The sequence below is a fragment of the Giraffa tippelskirchi genome, chromosome 1 (assembly GCF_054371585.1).
Source record: "Giraffa tippelskirchi isolate mGirTip1 chromosome 1, T2T-mGirTip1v1.2.pri, whole genome shotgun sequence".
NCBI lineage: Eukaryota > Metazoa > Chordata > Mammalia > Artiodactyla > Giraffidae > Giraffa > Giraffa tippelskirchi.
Genome location: NC_137275.1, coordinates 179,627,034 through 179,649,747, shown reverse-complemented (window position 1 = coordinate 179,649,747; position 22,714 = coordinate 179,627,034). Strand labels below are relative to the sequence as shown.

The 22,714-nt window shown below is 52.6% G+C and overlaps 1 protein-coding gene across 4 annotated transcripts in view; it reads left to right on the top strand.

The window, feature by feature from the left end:
• Positions 1–22,714, top strand: part of SHB (SH2 domain containing adaptor protein B) — a 132,579-nt gene that overhangs the window by 97,601 nt on the left and 12,264 nt on the right. For 2 of the 4 annotated variants that reach the window (XM_081510908.1, XM_081510900.1), the window contains exons 4-6: positions 7,013–7,184; positions 13,728–13,847; positions 22,196–22,257. In XM_081510908.1, the coding sequence (XP_081367034.1) occupies positions 7,013–7,184; positions 13,728–13,847; positions 22,196–22,257 (354 nt within the window). The remainder of the gene's footprint in view (positions 1–7,012; positions 7,185–13,727; positions 13,848–22,195; positions 22,258–22,714) is intronic. The other 2 variants (XM_081510893.1, XM_081510882.1) reach the window with 1 other exon arrangement.

The following is a 22,714-nucleotide window of genomic DNA, read 5'->3' as shown; positions in this document are numbered from 1 at the left end:
CATCTGCTTCTGAGAAGACACCTATGTACCCTGCACTGTAATATGGACTGGGGTGGGGTCAGATAATGCCTTAGACAGGGGAGGCAGTGTTCAGGAAAAGAGAAAGGAATTCCTTTCTCCTGGGGTCTGCGTACGTGTAAGTGGCTTCAGTCGTGTTTGACTCTTTGCGACCCCATGGACTGTAGCCCTCCAGGCTCCTCTGTTCATGGGATTCTCCAGGCTAGAATGCTGGAGTGGGTTGCCATGCCCTCCTTCAGGGTATCTTCCCCACCCAGGGATCGAACCCATGTCTCTTTTGTCTCCTTCACTGACTGGCAGTTTCTTTACCACTAGTGCCACCTGGGAAGCTTTCCATCTTGGGTGGTCTTGACAAAAGTTGCCCCCAGGAGGCAGCATTAAAGCTGAACTTTGAAAAATGGCTAGGATTTTTGCACCCAGAGATAGTGAAGAAAGGGATTCTCCAGGGCAGACACAGCAGAGCAGAGGCCTGGAAGCAGGAAGATGAGGGATGGGGGACTAGCTATTCTTTGTGACTGGAGCCGAGGGGTGGGTGTGGAACCCAGAAGGGTTGTCACCAAGTCACCGAGGGCCTCAAGCACCAGAGTGAGTTCTCTGTCCTTTCCTCTCCTGGGGACCTAGGAGCTAGCAAGGGTTTCTGGACCCGAGCTGTGCTTTAGAGGCTTATGGGCATTTGGGAACCTGATCTCTTTGGCTAGCCCTGAATGATAAACAGGAAGGAGCCAGATCTAAAAGGAACACATTTATTTCATCTAAGCAAACATTTACTAAGCACCACCTCTATGCCAAGCACTGTAGTCAATTTAGGGGCCGACAAGATATTGGAGAGGAAAATCAGTCCTAGGTACTGTCCATCAGAGAACCCCATGGGCTGCCAGGGGAGGAGTGGCTGGGTGCTTGCTGAGCTGCAAGAGAAGAGTGGAGTGCCATGAGCTGTACTGCAGGAGGGGAATTCTCAGCAGGCAGGATGGGGAGGTTTTGTGGAAGGCAGGCTTTTGTGCCAGATCTTGGAAGCTTCTAGACATCATACAGTTGGTGGTCATTTCAAAGACTAAATGAGGGAGATGCAATGCCTGCCTGGCCAGCTCTGTCCCTTAGCTCTGAGACCCAGATGGTAACCCCCTCCCTTCACCCACAGGGTGGCAGGGTTGTTGTGAGGGTTAGAGCTAGCATGGGTGCTTGTTGACACTGATCCAACTTCAGGACTGATTGATATGAAATCTATAATACAAGTAGGAAGGGGACCACCAATAGCAGAGGCTAACCTGGATGGAGGAAAGGCCTCCCAGGAGATCTGAGCTGGGTCTTAAAGATTTCATCAGAACAGAGCTTTGGAAGAACACTTAGGGCATCACGAAGGGCCATCTCACTTGCCTTGGAGACAGAGGCTGGTGGAGCCGTTAACTGGACCACCTCTCCCACTGCCACCAGGGCTCTGGTCCCATCATTGCACCAAAGACGAAGGGCTCCGAAGGCCTGGTCCTGCCCGCCTGAGTCTCCCCTCCCTCCAGCAGAACCCTGACTTCCGTTTGTAATTGCCTATAGGTGGAATTAATTAGATACTGTCATTCTGACAACTCACAGGGGTGGTATATTTTTTCTCTAAATGCAGATATTCTTTTGAGGGCTGTGTCTTCCTTTATCTTTTACAGAAAATCACTAAATTAAAAGAATCGCCTTTTAAAATTGCAGATTAAAGAGAAACTTAATTAGAAGGAATGAAAGCAGTTGTGTTTGGAGCTTTTGTTCTTAACATTTGTTTTTTCCCTTGTGCTGTTGAATCACTGCACTTGGAGTTTGTATATTTTTATTTTAGGTGGAATGATTTGCCTAATTAAGCCTGTCATTCATCACCACCTGTTCCCTCGAAAATATATGGCTATATTATTAAGCTTGCAAACGAATGTATAAATTAATTCAGTGGGGAATGCAGTGTTGACTGGGACGTTATTAGGTTTTATCCAATTTATCTGGTATGGAAACTGATATTTTTCCCCAGTAAAATGAAACAGCAGCTCATTAAGTTTCTTCATTCAGTCATTCTTTGAGCACCTATTATGTTGTGGTCATGCACTAAGGATGGGGGATGGGGGCAAATATGGTGTAGCCCCTGCTCTTGAGGGGCTCATGGGGAGCCAAACAAAGAAACTGGCCATTAGGGTACCATAGGCTGAGATCAGAAAACTTAAGATCATGGCATTTAAGCCCATCACTTTATGGCAAATAAATGGGGAAACGATGGAAACAGTGAGAGACTTTATTTTCCTGGGCTCCAAAATCACTGCAGGCAGTGACTACAGCCATGAAATTAAAAGACACTTGCTCCTTGGAAGAAAAGCTATGACCAACCTAGACAGCATATTAAAAAGCAGAGACATTACTTTGCCAACAAAAGTCCATCTAGTCAAAGCTATGGTTTTTCCAGTAGTCATGTATGGATGTGAGAGTTGGACTATGAAGAAAGCTGAGCGCCAAAGAACTGATGCTTTTGAATTGTGGTGTTGGAGAAGACTCTTGAGAGTCTCTTGTACTGCAAGGAGATCCAACGAGTCAATCCTAAAGGAAATCAGTCCTGAACATTCATTGGAAGCACTGATGCTGAAGCTGAACCTCCAATACTTTGGCCACCTGATGCGAAGAACTGACTCATTGGAAAAGACCCTGATGCTGTAAAAGATTAAAGGTGGGAGAAGGGGTCGATGGAGGATGAGATGTTGGATGGCATCACCGACTCAATGGACATGAGTTTGAGTAATCTCCTGGAGCCGGTGATAGATAGGGAAGCCTGGCATGCTACAGTCCATGGGGTCACAAAGAGTCAGACACGACTGAGCGACTGAACTGAACTGAACTGAGGCTGAGCTCAAGGTGAGTCTGGGAAGTGGGTGAAGCCAGGGAGGGCTTCCTGGAAGAGTTGACTCCTAAAGAACAAGTGGAGTCAGTCAGGTGGACAAGGAGAAAGGCAAGAGTCCTTATGATTCACACAGAGAACACAGCCTGGAAGGTGGTGTGGTGAGACCTGAGACTAGATAGGTTGCCAGGTCGTTGGTCTTGAGAACCTGGGTTCCTTCCATGATTGTGTTGCATGCTCCTTGCCTCTCTTCTCACCTTCTGGGCCAGGAGGTGTGTAGTAGGATTTTATACTGGCAGAAATTCCCAGATTCTAATTTAGCCAGTGGAACACCCAGATAGTCCGAGATGAAAGTGCCTTGCAGTTCATCTGGTCTCACGCTCTTATCTACCTGTGGCAGAACTAAGCCTAGAACCTCGTCTCCCACTTACCCCTTCACACACCCCCATCCTGCTGCCCACTTGGGGCCAGTTTACCACTTGAGGCCAGAGGCTTTCTGTGCTGTCCTGTCTCCATTCTCTCCATTTCCAAAAACCAGAAAGTTAGCAGAGGGGAGGCTTCATGGGAAAGTGCCCACTGGTCCCGTTCTCCCTGACCCCACCTCCCGCTGTGCCCCGATCTCCATTGCAGTGCAGTATCGCACAGGGGCCTTCCCTGACTTGCCCCGCAAGTAGTCAAATCCTGTTGGAGTCACCTCCCATATCCCTCTCATCATTGAGGGATTCAGCCGCCATCACCTTCCCTGTCTCTCTGCCTCCAGGGTCACCCCTAAACCCTCTCTCCATCAGCAGTCAGAGAGGTCTTTAAAGCTCAGTCTGAAGAATGGCATTCCTTGATTCAACCCATGCATAGGATCAAGTCCAGCTCTTTAAAGGCGACCAGACCCTCACCTGTCTACCTGATCCTAGTGCTTGCCCCTGCCCAATGTCACCCATCCGGGGCTCTGCAAGTTAGGTGGCTCAGGTCAGAACCTGCTTCACCTCTCCCTCACACCCCCTCTCAGGGCCTGTACCCCATTTGACCAGTTGCCCTGAGGGCTAGTGTGGTTCCCTGCGAGCTCTGACTGAGGAGCTGGGCTGCTGGAAAGCCGGGGGGAGGCCCGTGGTGACATGTGTGTTGGGGCCCCAGCTCTGAACATCCCCCCTTTATCACCACTGTGAAAGCTCAGCTCATCAGCCGGATGGAGGAGGATGTTTGTTTCTCAGACATCCAACCCCAGGACCTGTCCCCTAGAAGGGCCTTGAGGTCATTGCCACCTGGCTGGCTGTCCTCGTGGTTGGACACAAGACAGAACTGTAGCCAGAGAAGAGGGCAGGGAGCCCCCAGGCAGGTCCTCACTCTGTGTCCAGCCCTGGCATCATAGGCTGTGGGCGTCTGGAGGTTGGGGCTTGGCCTCTGTCGTGTTTTCTCACGGAGCTTAGGGTTTTCTGTGAGCCTTCTTCACCTGGGCTTGCCAGCCCCATCCTCCAACACTCAGGCCGAAAGCCGGTAGTGACCTTGATCCTCTGTCTCTCTCTCCCTCCATTCTGAAGACATGCACAAGCCCAATTCTCAGTCACTTCCATCCACCTCTCCAATGCCAGCCCGTCCTACAGGAGCTTCCTCACTGCTTGGCCTTGCTCCTCGTCCATCTCACTCTCTCTCTTTTTAATTAACAAACTTGTGTTTTTTTTTAACTTGTGGTTTTTTTAAGAGTAGTCTTAGGTTCACAGCAAAATTGAGATGAAGTTATGGAGAGTTCCCACAGACCCACATCCTCTGGTCCCTTTTCAGCCCAGCAGTCCTGTTAAAGGACACCAGGTCAAAAGCTTTCCCAGAAGCTTTCAGCTTTCTGACTTCAGAATCAGAAGTCAGAATGGCTCTTCACCTCTCTCAGAATAAAACCAAAGTCCTTCCCAAGGTCCACAAAACCCCCAACCACATGGCCCTGCTCCCTCCCACTCGCCTGGGCCTCGAATCCCACCCAATTCCCTCTGCTCCAGTTGCCCTGGGTTGTGTTGTTTCTCAGTCACCTTCAGCCCGTTCCTAAAGTCTTCCTTCTCTCCAGAGTGTCCTTCTCCCAGATGTCCACACTGCTCGGCCCCCTTCCTCCAGGCATTTATTCAGATGCTATCCTTTGAGAGGCCTGCCTTGTCCTGCTTTCCTTTTCTCCAGAGCACTTAGCCCCAGCTGGTGTGCTGTGGGTCTGACTTACTTTCCTTGTTGTCTCTCAGACCCTGAACTCCAGAAGTGGGGATTTCTGTTTTGCTCAGCACTGTTTCCCCAACCGCGAACCATGCCTAGCCCACGTGAACAAGAGTCTAGAAGGGACAGCCTGCCAGACCCCGCTGCAGTCATGAGAGTGACCAAACACGTGGGTCCAACCTGTCTTGAGCCTTCCGTTGGCAGGAACCCCACCTCCCCGCTGTTTTCTGTAGTGATTAATAGAGAAGCCTGTCTCAGAGGGATGGAAATGCTTCGCCGCCCTGATGGATGATCTGGCTCTGTGGCTGAGATGCACAACAAGTTCATTCACCATCCTCGGTGGTCCATAGACAGCACATCACCACTGTCAGGGAAGGAGCTTCCCACCACCTTCCGTGAACATGAGGTTGATTGCTGTGTAGCTGGGGTTGGAGGACGGCTCACCACGTCTGTGCTTGCTGGCTGGGGCTGGGGAGATTTCTACTATTGTGTGTCTGTGGGCCTGTAGCTGGATGTGGCCTTGGGTACATGGTTCTGCAGGCCCTGGCCCAGTTCACTCAGCACTTAGTATATGCTGGGCCAATCAAATGTAGTCCCTCATCTGATTCCCACAGCAGTCAGTACGGTAGGAAATAGGGCTTCGGAAAAGTGGAATGGCTTAGTCAAGGCACACAGCTGATCATGGCCAACTTCAGAGGGGGACTCAGGGCAGTTCGGAAGCTTCTGTGAAGTACTTAGTATGTGTCCACATTGAGTAGGCATGATAATAGTAATGAAAGCAAACCTTTATGATAGCATTTACTGAGCACAGACTAACTACACGCCAGGCGCTCTGCTGAGATGGCTATTCATCCCCTGGCAGACTCCTCACAACAGCCCCACGAGTTGGGTCCAGTCATCATCCCTAGTTTTCAGATGAGGCAACCACAGCCCAGAGACATGACTTGCAAGGTGGACTACTGGTCTCTACCTACACTTCTGGCAACTCCAATTTTGTTTGTTTGTTTTTAAAATACTTATTTATTTAGTTGCGGTATGCAGGATCTTTCACTGTGGCACAGGGGCTCCAGAGCATTTGGGCTCAGTAGTTGCAGAATGCAGGCTTAGTTGCCCCGAGGAATGTGGGAAACTTAATTCCCTGACCAGGGATCAAACCTGCATCCCCTGCATTGGAAGGTGAATTCTTAACCACTGGACCACCAAGGATGTCCTGGTAACTCCAGTTTTAGCTCAGTATTTTCCACTCTTTGTGGGGTGTCTCCAGGGTCCTGCCCTCCAAATGTACCTCCCCAGCCCATGGGGTGAAGGATGCTCCTTGCAGGTCCAGGGCTGGAAGGAAGGCACATTGGAGGGCCCATCCCACTGTGCTGGGCACTGCTTCAGCCTCACCTGGGGGCTAGTCCAGGATGGGGCTGGCTGTGTGGAGGGCCCACGCGGTGGGGTGAGTATAGAGGAGCAGACGGCTGTGATGCAACACACCCCTCATTTGAAACTCTCTGGTTGTCCCAGGAGGAAGGGGGCAGGTGTGGCCAGTGCAGCCGTGGGTGGGAGAATGGAGGAGGAGAGGAGCCACTTGGAGGCAGGTTTTTGGCACAAAATAAAGAAAAACCTTGCCCCTGACAACTGTCTAGGGAGCAGAGCCCCCTCTGGGAGTACCATGTCCCCTTTGGTGGAGGTTGTGGGAGGGTTCCTTTGGGGATAAGGCTGAGCTCAGTGGCCACTGGAGATTCAACCAGCCCCTCGATTGCACCATCTGATTGTGACGGCACCTCACATCCTGGTTTAGGAAGCCCACAACTTTTGAGCCATGTTTGTTCATTACCTGGAACTCTTCTGCCTGCAGATTGTAAATCATCAACCAACCGTGCTGATTTCCTGGCCCCACTATGTGCCGCCAGTATCTTGTTGGGCTGACCTCTGGGTAACCGGGTAACCATGCTCTTTCTCTCTCCCCCACAGCCCAGTTTAATGGCAGTGAGAAGCGGCAGTCATCCCCCTCGCCTTCCCGGGACCGGCGGCGCCAGCTTCGAGCTCCCGGAGGGGGCTTCAAGCCCATCAAACATGGGAGCCCTGAGTTCTGTGGGATCCTGGGAGAGAGAGTGGATCCTGCTGTGCCACTGGAGAAGCAAATGTAAGTCTTCAGGGAGCAAAGCTCAGTCTCAGTGACCAGTTCACGGAGTCACTGTCAATACTCATAGAAAGCCGAGGCCACTGTCAAGTCTGTCCGGTCAGGATTAAAGCACACCTCTCCTGATTCCTGGCCCTGTGCCTCCTCTCTCTCCTCTGTATCACCTGCCTGCCTTCGGATGGCTAGTAGGAAAGACAGTGAGATCTTCCACGTGGTGTTCTCCGTACTTTTGTATCCTCCTTTCTAGTTTCATCATGCAGCAAATGAGCTTTAAAAAGCTAAATGTATATTAAACCCTCCTGCCTGATTGCATATTAGCTTTATTTTATAGCAGGAGTGATGTTTTTGCCCCACATCCAAGGAAGCTCAGATGGTAAACAATCTGCCTGCCATACAGGACTCAGGTTCGATCCCTGGATTGGGAAGATCCCCTGGAGAAGAGAATAGCTACCCACTCCAATACCCTGGCCCGGAGAATTCCATGGACAGAGGAGCCTGGCAGGCTACACTCCATGGGATCACAAAGAGTCGGACATGACTAACACATACACATGATAAATCTTGCTGCCTATTAGCTTTATTTTATAGCAGGAGTGATCTTTTTGCCCCACATCTGCTTGATCTTAGTTGGGCAAGACCTTGGCACTCTTGATTTGGGTTAATCAGCGTCCAAGTCCCATCCCTGCTGCCCCTTGCCCCCTGCTTCTCCGCAACACTCCAGTCAGTGTTGTCTCCATCCCCTTGACCGAGATGGTTGTCTCCTTTCTCTGCTGGGGTCTCGTGTCCCTGCTCTGCTCTGAAACCTTCCATGGCTCCCCATCGCCTCCAGGATAAAATCCCACCTCCCCAAATTGCCACTCGCTCGCTCTGTGAATTGCTCCCAGACTGCTTTTTCAGTTTCTCGTCATTCCACATACCTGCCCTAGAGTAAGTTTCTCCAGGAACTTAACAAAGCACATCCTGGATCCCCTGCTCATACCATCAGGTGTATCGCCCTCTTCACAAGTGAATGTGGAATAAGTGGGGTTATCATCTTATTACAAAATGAGAAAATCGGGACCCCAAGAGATGTGGAGCCTTGGCTAGGATCTCCTGGCTCAGAGTGCTGAGGCAGGATTCGAATTCCATGACTCGACCCTACACCTTCTTCTCACTTCCCTCTTGTATGCAATTTTCCCTCACCCTTAGCACGTGGCCGGCACAGAGTAGGCACTCAGTAAGGCCAAGAGATTAGCTGACACCCAGCAGGTTCCTTGTGAGACCTCGTCGAGTGCATCATGTACTATATTAGTCTCCACCCAGGGGATTCTGGTCTCGCTCGGCCGGCAGTGCACCCCTCACAGGAAATGCTCCCTCGCTGAGCAGGATGCAGAGTTTTCCGAATGATGTCATGTGCTCGTGTGCCCTTTTTTAAGCATGTGCTGCAGCCTCCTTTGTGACAGCCCTGTGCCTGCTGTACAGAGCACATGGGTGGAGGGGGGAGGGGGTAGGCTCCCAGCAGGTGTTGTGTTCATCTCTTACGTCTCACAGCCACACAGATTGGGTGGCAGGTTTTGCTTATTTCTGATCAGACTGTGCGCTTTTTTAATCAACAAACAAAATATAATCCAGAGACGCCTGGGAGCTATTCAGCGTGCATCCTGACCCAGGTCGGCCTGGGGTCGGCGGCCCAGCCTCCCCTCTGCCCACACCTGGACGGAACTTCATGAGCCCCACGAGGGCAGGTCTGCCTTTCCTTTCTCGTTCCCACCCAAAAGGCCCCCAGCCAAATCCAGAGTCATGGCTGGCTTTTCCTCCCTGTTGTCTCATCTCCCTGGGATTATTCCAGCCTGCTAGAGGCCTGCCTCATCACCCAAGAGGTAGGGTGGTGGGCTTAGGTAAGATCCCACTTCCAGCAGAGCCTGAGGACCCAGGACCCAGGCCGAGAGGTTCACTGTATCCCACCCAGGCTGATGCTGCCTCGGAATTTAGTAGGCACTTCCAAGTCCTGACTTCTCCCCACCCTAGTGCAGGGCAGAGGGAAGGTGGGCACACTGAGCAGGTGCCCCAGTCTTAGAGGGTTGTCAGGAATGGGCAGTCACACTTCTGCCCAGGCACCCAAACTACTCGCTGGCCCGCCTGGGACAGTGGAAAGGCTGCTCAGGTACTAAGGGACGACTGCTCCCCAGCCTCCTAGAGGCAGCCCACCGCCTGCTCCGTTCTGCATTATTATTACCATCAGCACATAAACATGTCCTAGTCATGAACTTTTTAGTGTGTTGTTGCTAAGTCATGTCCGACGCTTTGTGACCCCATGGACTGCAGCACACCAGGGTTCCCTGTCCTTCAGCATTTCCTGGAGCTTGCTCAAACTCTTGTCCACTGAATCAATGATGCCATGCAACCATCTCATCCTCTGTCATCCCCTTCTCCTGCCCTCAATCTTTCCCAGCATCAGGTTTTTTTCTAGTGAGTCAGCTCTTTGCATCAGGTGGCCAAAGTTTTGGAGCTTCAGTTTCAGCATCAGTCCTTCCAGTGAATATTCAGGCTTGATTTCCTTTAGGATTGACTGGTTTGATCTCCTTGCTCTCCAAGGGACTTTCAAGAGTCTTCTCCAGCACCACAATTCTAAAACATCAATTCTTAGGTGCTCAGCCTTCTTTATGAACTTCTTAAAACAAATAAATAAATCTCGACTAGACATCCCCACCTGACTCCAGCCCCTGTTGGTAACGTAACCTCCATGAGGGCAGGAACTTGTCTGGGTCACCACTGCATGCCCAGTGCCTAGATTGGTGCCTGGCATATAATAGGTGCTCAGTGAATAGGTAGCTGTCCCCTCGGTGAACAAAGTCCCCAAAGAACTGTCAGTGCATTCTCTCTCCCTTCCATCATCTCCCATTCTCTCATCCACCCCAATCTGCTTCCCTTTTCTGCCCGGTAACCAGCTGACCTCTTCTGACCCCTGTGGCAGCCAGCACATTAGATGGCTCCCTCCTTCTAAGACGCTCTCTGCTCCCGGTTTTCCACTGCCTCCCCCGCCAGCTTCTCACCTCAAGCTGACCTGAAGGTTAGACTGTCAAGGGCTCAGTTTCCAGCTACGTGCTTTCCCTGGGTAGTCTCCTCAAGATGCTGGTGGTGAGTCACCAGTTCACATCCCCAACCCACACCTCTCCCAGAACTCCTAACTCCTACGGCCAGCTGCCTTCTTGGCATCTTCACTTGGCTGATGAATGGGCATCTTAAATTTAACATGTTCAAAACCAGACTCCTGATCTCCTGGACACCCGCTCCTCCCCAGTTTGCCCAACTTCCCCAACCCACCCCAACAGCATCACATCTACCACATTGCTCAAGCCACAGTCCTGAAGTCATCTTGATTCCTTTGTTGGCATCACACCAGCATCTAGTGCATTACTAAGCTCTGCCAGTTTTCCATCCAAAACACATCCTGAATCCATCCATTCCTGTCATCTCAGGTCCTCCCATCTGGACCACTGCAGAAGCCTCCTTGCCTGTCTCCTGCTTCACCTCCCCTCTAGCCATTCTTCAGGGTAGCCTGGCTAACCTTTTTTAAAATCATCCAGAGCAAGTATCTCTTAACATCTCTATTTAAAACTCTCATTGCCCTCCCTATGCTTACAATGAAATCAGATTTCTTCCTGTGGCCCACACGGCCTTGGGGAACTCCCCGCCTCCTGTTCACCCTCATCCTGTCCTACTTCCCACAGTCACAGCACTGGACCATTCTTGTTGCCTTTTTGCTCCGTGAACACCCCAAGCTCATTCCTACTTCTGGACCTTTGAACTTGCTGCTGCCTCTGCAGTGAACGTGTTTTCTTTGGCTCTTCACATGATTGGCTCCTTCTCAGTGCAGATTCTTGGGTCAAATGTCATCTCCTCGGGGTTGCCCCCCTGTCCATTCATTCCATAGTAGGCACGTCCCCCACCCCAGTCACTGCCTTATCACAAACCCAGTATTCCTACATGGCAGTTGTCACTATCTGAAATTGTTTCCTGAATCTGTTGGTTGACTCTCTATCTGCCTGCATCAGCCCTTTGAGAATAAGGATATAGTAAGTGGTGAGTGAATAATAGGATGATCTCATGGGGGTTGGATGAACTGGGTGGTGATGGATGAGTCTTCTTAATTCCCATGGTTCAGGCCTGAGTGGCCAGCTCTACGAAGTCCAATGCATCCCCAAGATGGCCTCCTGCCTGGATTCTCTTTTCAGTTCAGGCAGGTCGTCCTTGGGCCCAGGGGTTACCCCCCAGTCCCTAGGACCAGCCAGGCCCATCCTGTCTCCTGGTAGCCATCCTCATCCTGACAGTCTGCCCGCTCCCCATCCCCCAGTTGAGTGTCCTTTGCCTCTTCTCTCCCCGACTCCTCCTGTTTCTCCTTTGATCCTCGACCCCGAGTCCCCTGCCTTTCTCTACATGTGGAATGGCTGGAGCAGCTGAGGAAGGAACTAGCAGCTTATCCTGTTTACCCACCAGGGATCACCCTTAACGAGGATCCAGAACCCCCGAGGCCCGTCTGCCACTGCCTCGCTTAGCGCCACTAAGTCCTGTGCTCCGGGAGTCGGACTCAGGCAGCGCCTCCCTGGAGACTACTTCTTGGTCTTCCCTGAGGACGGCTCTGCTTCAAATAGCTGAAACTTGCTTGGCTAATAAAACAGCATTTTGTCAGCTCACTGGGGCTGTGTTACACAGGTGAATTTCCTGGAAAACAACCTTGGCAAAACTGTTAGCTCTCATCTCTAAAGTCAGCTCCATCCTTGTCTAACCACGTCTCCCAGTTACACTCACGTATCTTTTCTTAAACATACACTGGCCCTTCACATCTCTGGGAGTGTTTTAATTATGGAAACCCATGCAATTCCCAGCATCACATCCTCTTAATCTCTATGTAAGTATAGACAGGAAGGTGGGTCTGCAGTGTACACTTCCCCTTGCCTTTTCCCTCGGCGAGTCCCCCTCCAGATGTCCAGCCCCGGGTCTGACCTGTGAGCGGTCACCTCTTGGGCCATCAGTGACTCTGTCACAAGCTCATTGGACAGGGATACTCAGGTCTCTCTCACTCTACAGTCCTTGCTTTCCTAGAGCTGGTTAGTTGGGTTTGTGTTTTTTTTTAGGTTATAATTATGTCATCTTCACTGCTGCCAACTGTTTAGAACACTGCCTTATAAATGGCAGAACGTGCAGAGAAAGGCAGTGTGATGCTTTTCTCCACACAGGATGTCTGTACCAGAACTCTCACGGGTACTGTTCACAGGGCACTCCTGGGCCAGGTCCCGGAGGCAGGCTCCTCCATATTCCTGGGGGAGGTGTAAAATTAAAATGCAGTCTACACAGCAGCAGCCTGCCATACTGGTAGTTGGGGAAGTAACCTTTGGCTGTCTCCAAATTCACTTCCCTTTTGGCTGATGCTGGTAGCTGCCAGTTGCTGAAACTCACCCCATTGCAGGCTCTCCATCAGCCCTTCAATGCATCATTCTGTTTAATCCTCACAACCCCAAAACAGGAATAGAGTGACCCTAATTTAGGAAACTGAGGTGCACCCAGATTTAGCCTCTTGCCCCAGACTCCCAACCAGCCAGTGGCAGAGCCAGGTCTGTGCCTCCACGGCCAAAGCATGATCTATCCTTGACCACTGGCACCTCTGGTTCCCTTCCTAACCACATCTCTGGCCACCTTCCCACTGATCTGATCCCTCAAAGACCATAATGTAAGTAAGCGGAGACCTGTTCTGAGTACACCTACTGACCAGCGTCCTGGGATCTTCACTCTGCCGCTGAAATTTTACCTTCAACTCCTCCGATCTTGAAAATCCACTTCCCCGCTTTTGCCTTGCACTTGGGGCCTTAGCCAGGCATCTGCCACAGCACCCCTCCCATGTGATTCTGCTGCTCAACACTCACTGCCCGGAAGCAGAACTGCAGGGATTTCCACATGCCCGGTCGATGCCCGATGCACTTGGCGGGAGCCCTGGTTTGGCCACCCCACCCCAGCCCACCGCCTGCTTGCCTCACTCTAGCCGTCACTGGCCTTCTTGTTGTTTCCAAAACATGCCAGGCATCCTGCTTTGGCTGCCTTTCTTCTGCCAAATAGGCTGTTTTCCAGCTTCTTCCTTTGTGGCAGTCTCCCTCACCTCCTTCAGGTCCATACTGAAATGTCACCCCCTGCAGAAGGCCACCCTTGCTGCTGCTTAAGACAGCAGTCCCTCCCACCAGCTCCAAGCCAGGTGACCCTGCTCCATGTCCTTCATGGCACTCACACGTAGACTGTGAGCTTCACGGTGTGAAGGCCAGGTTTGCTCACCATACTCTCCCCAAAACCTGCATGCAGCAGGCAGTCTGTCGATGTCTAATGAGTGACTAAACACACACACGTGCACAGGCACACGTGACATCTGCACGTACAGGGACGCTGCCTAGTGACAAGGAGGCCCAGGATGCCCACAGCTGCCCTCCAGTGGGGCTGAGCCTCCTCGGGGCAGATAGGTTTCGGGGTGTCAGTGGTGGGGGTCTGTCCCTGCTGAACTCTGACCCCATCTCTTCTCCGCAGATGGTATCATGGAGCCATCAGCAGGGGTGACGCTGAGAACTTGCTGCGCCTCTGTAAGGAGTGTAGCTACCTTGTCCGGAACAGCCAGACCAGCAGGCACGACTACTCCCTCTCCCTGAAGTGAGTAACCTCAGCGGCCCCTGGCCCTCGGCAGCCTCCCGTGATGTGCGACCCAGCCTGGCTGGCTGGGGCAGAAAGACCCACCAGTGTCCCCCCGGGGAAACTTGCCAGCATGAGTTATTTCAAGCCTTGCTTTTCCAATTTGATCTAATTCTCCTGGGACACAGAGGAGTTTTTATATTCTCTGTTTCTGCCTCCTTTGAAGAGGAGGGGCACTTTCCTAGGATTTATATTAAATATCCAAGAATAGCTTCCACATCTGCTGTGAGCCAGGGACTACAGAAGCACTTAGCGTGTCTCGTCCCTCCTTCAAACCTCGCAACAGCCCTTTGAGGAGAAACATCTTGTCCCCGTTGTGTAGATGAGGAAACTGAGGCTCAGAGAGGGGCCAGGGCTGACCTGAGGGGGGCTGGGTCAGGACCGGGTGTTTGACGCCCCACTGCTCCTGCTGCCCCTGTGAGAACCACCCTTTCCTTATGTTCTTGGCTACTGTTTGGGAAAGTCTCCCTTTTGTGTGTCACATCAAGGTTATGAGGAACCCCACGGAGAGCCGGGAAGAATCTTGCTGACATTACCTGCAGCTGCTTTGTAAGCTTTTGGGTCTTTGTGATCCACAAGATGTTGTTTTCAGGATAGATGGCCTTGAAATAGAAAAGGATGTTTTGATTGAGAGTTTCATCCTTCAGTGCTGTTGCTGGATGGAACCCAACAGATTGACTAAGACCCATTTTACAGATAGGAAAAGTGAGGCTGGGAGAGAGGAGCAAATTTAAAGAGTTAGTGACAGAACTGAGATATAAACCCAGATCCTTCAGCCAGCACTTACCACCGGGAGCAATGTAGCCCTCTGCCTGCTTCCTTTCTACTCAGCTTGCTGTTATTCAAGGCCAGGTGATGCAGAGAGAACTGCTAGGACACAGCTGTCAGGAGAGCCCTGTGCAGGCCAGCTGTGAAGTCAGTAGGGTCGGTGCAAACAAGCAGACAGAGACTGGCCTGGGCTCTCTGCTCACGACTGACCCCACCTGCAAGGGACCGTGACAAAGTGCAGAGCAAAGCCTGGGCAGGAAGCAGAGGCACTGGAAGTCTGCCTGGAGAAGGGAGGATGTGTGGGGACATGGAGGAACCACAGATCTCTCAAGGACATCAGGGCAGAAGTGGTAAATGAGGCGTTATGGGCAGGTGGATTCTAGGTCAGCGAGAGGCACGGTTTTCTAACCCTTCAAGCCTGTCAGGAATCAGACCTGCCTCAGAAGGTAGTGAGTGTCTCATCACTGGGGGTGTGCAACCAGGAGCTGGACAACTGCCTTGCCAGGGAGGACGTCGCGGGGATTTCTGAGCCTCTGGGAGGGCACTCAGGGCAAGCAGCACATGGATACTTCATTGTCCACCATCAGGCCTGACAGCTTAGAATCAGGCCGGTTTTATTGCAGCCAAGGAGAGTTTAGTACGCTAAACTGTAGCTGGGCTGGTGGCGGCCAAAGTCAGAGGGCTGTCCCTGCCTAGAGGAGAGGGCAATAGTGGGGAGAGGTGCACACTGCTGCCGTGCTGCCAGGGTTGGGGGTCTTGAACTCCCCACTGCTCCATGCCGCCCTTTCCCGCCCCAACTGTTCGAGGTAACCTAGCAACCCTGGTGCCCATGAATGATGCTTCCAGATCTTCTTCACCTTCCTGCCTTAAGGTGAACTGTGCCTTTCTGGGCTGCAGGAGGTGAGAGAGGTGAGTGACATCAGAGATGGAACTCCATGTCACCATCCATCCTTCCTTGCTGACCCATACAGACTGCCCACTCCCTGGTCTTCCTCACACGCATCACACTGGCCGTCTCTGAGCTCCTCAGTGTATTTCATTCTTCCTGGAATTCCATCATCTGGGACCAGGCCAGAGGCATCTTCCCTAGAGGACTGATTGAAGGCACAGAGGAAGGGGTGGGACACCCCACTCTAGCCCAGTCATTCCTGTGAATGGCGGGGACCCATTGTGCCTCTGTTTATTCACTGGGGACATGCTGGGCCTCTGCACTGAGCAGGCCCGGCTGGATGTTGGGGCCTCTGGTGACTCTACTACAGCCCTACCTGCAAGGGAGCAACAGCCTTCCAAGCTCCCAGGATGTGTTAGGGCTATTGTGCCGACACAGAGCACACGAGGAATCTTGAACCAGGGGTAGGAACTACTCGCACCAGCAGGGCCCACGGGGTCCGCTCCCCAGCACCTTGAGCCCGTGCCTTCCGTCATGCAGACAGGCTCAAATGCTGGCTCAAAGGTGGGTCTTCAGAAGAGTGTGTGTGTTGTGGTTCTAAGGGCATAGTTCCCTTTTTGTCCCTGGTTTGCTCCCTTCCCTGGACCCTCCTGCTCTGTCACAGGCTTACAGTCCAGGAGCCGGGCTTTCCCACTCCCTGACCTTGTGGCCTCGGCAGCCGTGTCACCTTTCTGAGCCTCGGTGTCCTCACCTGTGCACAAGAGGCAATGCTGTTCTCCATATAGACAGAGAGGCCCATCAGTGTCCCTGGCTCTCCGGATTTCCCCTGGCTTGCTGTGGCCAGATCCCCTGCACCTCCCGGGCAAGGGGAGAAGGTGGGGGAGACTGAGGGCACAGCTCAGGGGGGCCTGTGCTGGGACCTGGATCAGAGCACTCTGCCATCAAGCCCAGGTTTGTCTTCCTGCACCCGTCCTGTCTGTTCTCATTATCAAGAAGTGCAGTCTGGATGACTGGTCTCTGCCCATGGATGCTGAGATAGAGGGTTTAATTTTGCATGCTTGTCTAGAGCCATTAGATCCCAAATGCCAGAGGGGTGGTCTTACCTGGTCAGCTTTCCCTCAAAGGAGGCCAGAAGTGTGGAGGAGGGTTGGGTGCTCCATGGCTGGCCAGGGCAACCTACTAAGGGGAGTTGGGCTTGTTTTCCAGAGCAGCCCCAGTAACCAGCCAGGCTACCAACCAGGGAGAGACACCTGGCATTCATCACCTCAATGCCAAATGGAACTGCCCTAGTACTGAATGTCCCAGCTGCTTGGGGCAGGTGCCAGCTTTGCTAGCCACCATGGAGGTTTGGGGTCTCTATGACGCCGAAGGCTGCCTGGCAGGGGCGGGGTGGGGAGTGGCATTATCAGGATTGCAGTGCATATTGACATTGGAATTCTAGCTATGTTATCATATGAGCCTTGGGCCCTGCTGCAAGGGTGTTCTGGGGAAGAGAGAGAGTTTGCGGGAGTGTGGCCCCAGGGGACAGGGCTCTCCACCCCTCTACCCCAGAGGACAGGGCTCATCCATCCGTCCCTTGGCAGATATTTATCAGAGCCCTGGGTACCAGGCATGAGACTGGGCAGAGGAGGGGAGCAGAGGTGAGGACAGTCTGGCCCAGGCAGCAGAGCTCCCAGTCTGGGCTTGCAGAGGGCTTGGGGGCCAGAGCTGGCATGAGGGTGAGAGGGTCTGGAGAAGCCACAGGGCAGAGGTACATTTAACCTTAAGGAGAGGGTAGGTATTCCCTAGGAAGGGACAGTTGGTGGGCATCTCAGGTGGAGAGGACATGCCAGGCAAAGCCCTGGAGATGCAGAAGAGCCTAGGCAGGGCTCAAGCCCCACAGAGGAGCTGAGACTCAATTCTTAGTGATGGGGCCACCCTCAGGCATCCATCTGGATGCTTAAACCCCACTTCCACCCTGAGTACTCGCAGTACTTCACAATGTAGAAAACCTGCACGCTGATGTCGGGACAGCCCCATAGCGTGGTCAGGGCAGACATCACCGTCCTCGTCATCAGTTCCGCACCTCTAGTGGCCTTAGATGGCCAGCTGGTCCAGTCCCTTGGCTTTGTGGCCAGGGAGGCCAAGACCCAGAGGGGACTCACGGCTGACCCGGCTACCCAGGTGCAAGTGACCACACAGACAACAGAGATGGTGTCTGCGTCCCACTGTGGGGACCAGCCAGATCCCTGGACCAGGCCAAGCAGCTACCCACCTGCCCCTTCACCAAAAACTTATCCCTGCACCCATGGTAATCCAAGACGGTGCCTGCTTCCTAGTTTCTCACATCCCTCCATGGCAGCCGCCCCCACCATGAAGCAGTCTCCCAGAGGTCCTGCCTCGTCACTTTTCAACACTGTCCTCAACCCCTCCTGCAGAACTCTCCGTCTTCCCATCTCCAGCCTGACCCAGTAGGGCATTGGGCCATTGGCCGCCAGAACACACCATTGACCCTTGGTACACTCACTCTAGCCTCAGGAAAGCAAAAGGTTGAGCTCTTAGAAGTTGGCAAGAAAACATCACCCTCTTACACAGTTTCCTGTCTGGAAAGGCAAGCAGTGGGAGAAAGGGATTTAAAAAAAAAACTCATTAAAAGGGTTCTTTAGGCACTTTGGACTATGAATGACTCTTTGCAAGTTCTAGTTTCATGAGTTTTTGCAAAGGAATCTAGACAAGATGAGGGAAACAACTTCAAAGACTGGAGGGTTTACAGCTGGGAGGCAGGGAGAGCACCAGGGCCTCCTCATATGCTTGGGAAGGGGACAGACAGAGTGAGCCTCCTGGCCTCAGTGGAGATGCCCCTGCTGCTTTGACCTGGCCCCAGCCCAGCTCTCTTTAGACCCTGAGCTGCCATCCCCAGTAGGGTACACAGCCCCAGGGAGGCCTCAAAAGGTGCCTTCAGCTTTCAAATCCCCACAGGCAAACTGTGCAACAACCTTGCAAATGTGGCCCAGATTCTGACCTCAAGAGACATTTCTGACCTTTCCATCAGATTGCAACTCAGCCCAGATCTCTCAAGAGTCTTCCTCAGCCCATAAACTCTGTCCCTTCAGTTTCTTGTCAATTACTGGGTTCCAGTCTCCAGGGCTGCCGTCTGTGGGGTCGCACAGAGTCGGACACGACTGGCGACACTTAGCAGCAGCAGTCTCCAGGAGTTCATAGCCCAAGTGGGGAAGAAGTGGTATTTACACCGGTAACTCAAATACTCACAGAACATATTTAAGGCTACCTAAGGCAGAAAGTGGGCTTCTCTGGTGGCTCCTACATTGTAGGAGACCTGGGTTCAATCCCTGGGTCGGGAAGACCCCCTGGAGAAGGGAATGGCTACCCACTCCAGTATTCTTGCCTGGAGAATTCATGGGCAGAGGAGCCTGGCAGGCTACAGTCCATAAGGTTGCAAAGAGTCAGACACGACTGAGCGACTAACACTTTCACTTTTTCACTTTTCGAGGTAGAAAGTGCTTACGTCTGTGAAAGAGGGAAGGAACCAGAAGAGGGAGTGTTGGAAGGCTGGGCAGGTCTTAGACTGTGGACAGGGCAGAGAGGATAGCCAGGCAGAGAAGATGGCACAGAGACAGGAAAATGCTGAGCTTGTGTAAGAATAACAGGTAACATTGGCAGGAGCCAAGGAGAAAGGCGGCACTGGTCATCCAGCTGAGGAATTGGGGCGCTATCCTATACATCAGGAAGCTTTCCTGAGGGTTTTGAGCAGGGTCGCAGTCATGTCCCCAGAGCTGTGCTCTAGAACCATTCACGAACCTGGTGTCGAGTGGAGCATCACTCTGCCTCCCTGTGCCCTCACATGTCCACAGACATGCCACCAAAGCTAGCACAGTCCAAGAAGTGGGCGGGAGCCCTGGGGGAGATCACTTAAAGATGTAGAGGGAGGGATTTCCCTAGCAGTTCAATGGTTAAGATTCTGCACTTCCAATGCAGGGGGCTCAGGTTCAATCCCTGGTCGGGAAACTAAGATCCCACATGCTGCATAGTGTAGCCAAAATTTGTTTTTTTAAAAAAGTAAAGATGTAGAGTGAAAAGCATGGGCTCTGCAACCAGTGATACATGGGTTCGAGTCCTTGCTCCACTCTTAACTGCTGTGTGGTTCTAGCCACATGAATTTACCTCCCTGATCATCACTTGGAAAGCTGTGTAGGCCACTCATGAAGTTCTTATAAAAATTAACACAGCCCAACAGGTCCAGCCCACAGCAAGTACCCAGTATATGCCAGTCTCCACTCCTCCCAGCTTTCCCAGAGCCTTTAGAAGTTGCCACGGAGCCAGCATGGTGGACAAAGCTGCACCGGGTCACACACCCTGGGGGTGTTCTGGGCTGTAGCTTCCTCTGGATGACTTGCGCCGGTGACTTTGTCCCCACCCCCAGTGCCCATAGAAAGAGGGTCCAGCGTTTGATTCATAAATTTGCTTCCAGGTCAAGGTCTTCACGGTCAGGACAAGCTTCTCTTTCTGCTTCATCCTAAGGACAGTGGGAAGGCCCCACCTCCTCCTTCAGGTGGGGAGAAGGGGGCGGGACAATTTATCAAGAAAATGCCTCCTGGTCTGATTGCCAAATGAGGCCCTTCAGGTTCCCGTCTGGAGCTGGGAGGTTGTGCTGACCGCTGGGCAGCCAGTCTTCACCCAACAGATGCTCCCCTGGAGGGTGGTGCGTGTGACGGGGCCAGAGGAGATGATGGGCTGTGTTCCAGGGGCGCTGGGGGCACATTTCTGTTAGGGTTGTTTTTCTTTCTTCTCTCCCCTCATTGATTTATATGGTAAAGGAGAGAGTTTTCAAACAGTAGGCATGTCTGGGTCTAGGCAGGCGGGCGAGTGATTAATCTTAGTTTGTTGCTGCTGACAGCCAGGAGCAAGAAATAATAACAGTTTGTGGGGTGGGGAGAAGTGGGGGGACGCGGAAAGACTGCTCGCCCTTCAATCATTGGAGGGAGCACGGACTTCACTTCCTTCTGCCGTCTGAGCACCCCTTGTTGGGTGGACGTCTAAGGCTTCGTCCTCTTAGCTCCATGGTGTCTGCTCCCATGGGTGAGCCCCCAGGGTGGTCTCACCCCCCAGGGTGGTCTCCAAGACCACAGTGGAGGCTTCCCAGCCATTGTGGGCTTCCCTGCCCAGCATGACCTCCTGCCCCAGAATGTGGGACTCTGTCACCACTTGCCCTCCTCCCTAGCCTGCCCCTGAGGGCTTCAAGGAAGGTGGGTGTGTACCGCCTGGGGCACTGCCCAGCTCTGATGACCGGGGCCCTAGTTTCCTGGCTGTTTGCCCCTATGACCCCCTTACTCTGTACCTCTCTGAGCTGCCAGGTGGGTATGAGGGCTGGAGGAAGGGGGATACCAAAGAAAGAGAGGCGGGGGTCAGGCAGACTGGCACAGAGGTAGCTGGCTGATTCCAGGCAGACAGTGATGGCAGGAGAGGATGGGGTTTGACCTGGGCCTTGGGGAATGAGTAGGGTTGAGACAGTTGGGGATGGGCAGGGTAAGGAGCTGCCCATGCTGAGGAAACAACAGACCAGGAGGAGGGAAGCTGCCTACTTTCCAACCCAGTTTTCAGTAGATCCAATCACTTACATCCTCCCCCATCTACCCAGAATAGAGGCAGCTCAGTGTAGCAGAAGACATGTGCTCTGGATCAGTCTGGCATGGGCTTTTGAACCCCAGCTCTGCCACTTACTAGCAGGATGGTCTTGGACAAAGGGACTTAACATCTCTGAGCCTCGGTTTCCTCATCTATAAAATGGGTTTTACAGAGGTATTCATGAAGAGATGATATATGTGAAGTGCTTGGCCTGTGCCCAGCAGGCAGTAAGTTAGTGGTAGCTCACTGTCTTTGTCACAGACTTTGTTACAGCCATGGGTTATTGAGAAAAGAGCTTGGTGTGGTTCAGTACCTTGAGAATTGCCTGACTGTCCATGCCCACATCGACTCCCCTTTATGGTGATAGGATCTTAGAGTTCATGCAGGCTGCCACTTGAGAAAATCTTGCATTGCCATGACTGAGACAATCACAGAGCTCATGTTAAATCCAGGCTGCCCTCTTGATGACTGTGTGACCTTGAGTAAGTCACTTAACCTCTCTGATCTGCCAGTTCCTCATCAGCTCCTGAAGATGATGACCACCTCAACAGGCATGCAGAACTAAGGCCAGAGAGAGGAAGAAGCTTGTTTGCCTCCTAGCTTCTCAGCCAGGCCCTGTGTTTTGGCAGCATTTGCGTCAGCCTGAGACAAAGGGCGAGCAGGGGAAGGGGGTGTCTGCGTCTTTGCTCTTACTACACGGAGGGTTTCACATCCTTTCAGGGCTGATGGAGGGAAAATGAACTTTCTGCTCAATTAGTGGACAGCATGTTTTCGCCTTCTCTAAAAGGTTTAAAGGAAATGGTGCAATTAGGAGCTACTGCTGTAAGCAAAACAAGAGGCTCCTCAAATGTTCTGTGCAGGAGATGAAATGAAAACAGTGAACTTTAGAGAAAGAGGTTTTCAGAAGCCCCATCTGACGATGGCTGAATCTGGAAGGCAGGTCGGGGTGGAGGGCTGGCTGCTGAGGAGGCTGCAACAGTTCAGTGAAGGACTCCGGCAGTGGGAGTAAACAGAGGTCGTGTATTGGTAGAACCGAAGAGGATGAGAAAGAGCAAGGAGCCTGGGGCCTCGTTCCGATTTCTGAACGGCCGGGTGAGTACTGGCTCCACCAGCTGCAACACAGACCTGGAACTATCAGTTTTGAAAAACCCAGGAAACTCATCCTAACTCAGGACGAGTTTTCATCCCTGCCCCGATCGCTGCCCCAAACCCAGAGGCAAGAGGTGCCTTCACTCACACTGCCAGCCTGTTGTCCAGAGCACCTGCCGGCCTGGCAGCGCCCAAGGTGCCTGCTGATGGGCTGGGGTTTCCCTTCCTGACCTGCCGTGTCTCCCCTCCCAGCCAGGCACACAGCATTGCCCTTTACTCCCCCGAGAGCTCCCTAGTCCTCTCCAGCGTCTGAGCCACCCCGATTACATTTCCAGCTGGTTTTTAATTATCTTGTATCAGCCCACATAAATCTGCCTGTGTGGCTCGCCTGCCGGGTGGCAGTAGGGGAGCGGGGTTGGGGGGGCGGTTCCAACTGCCCATCCATCGCCAGGAAGCCTCT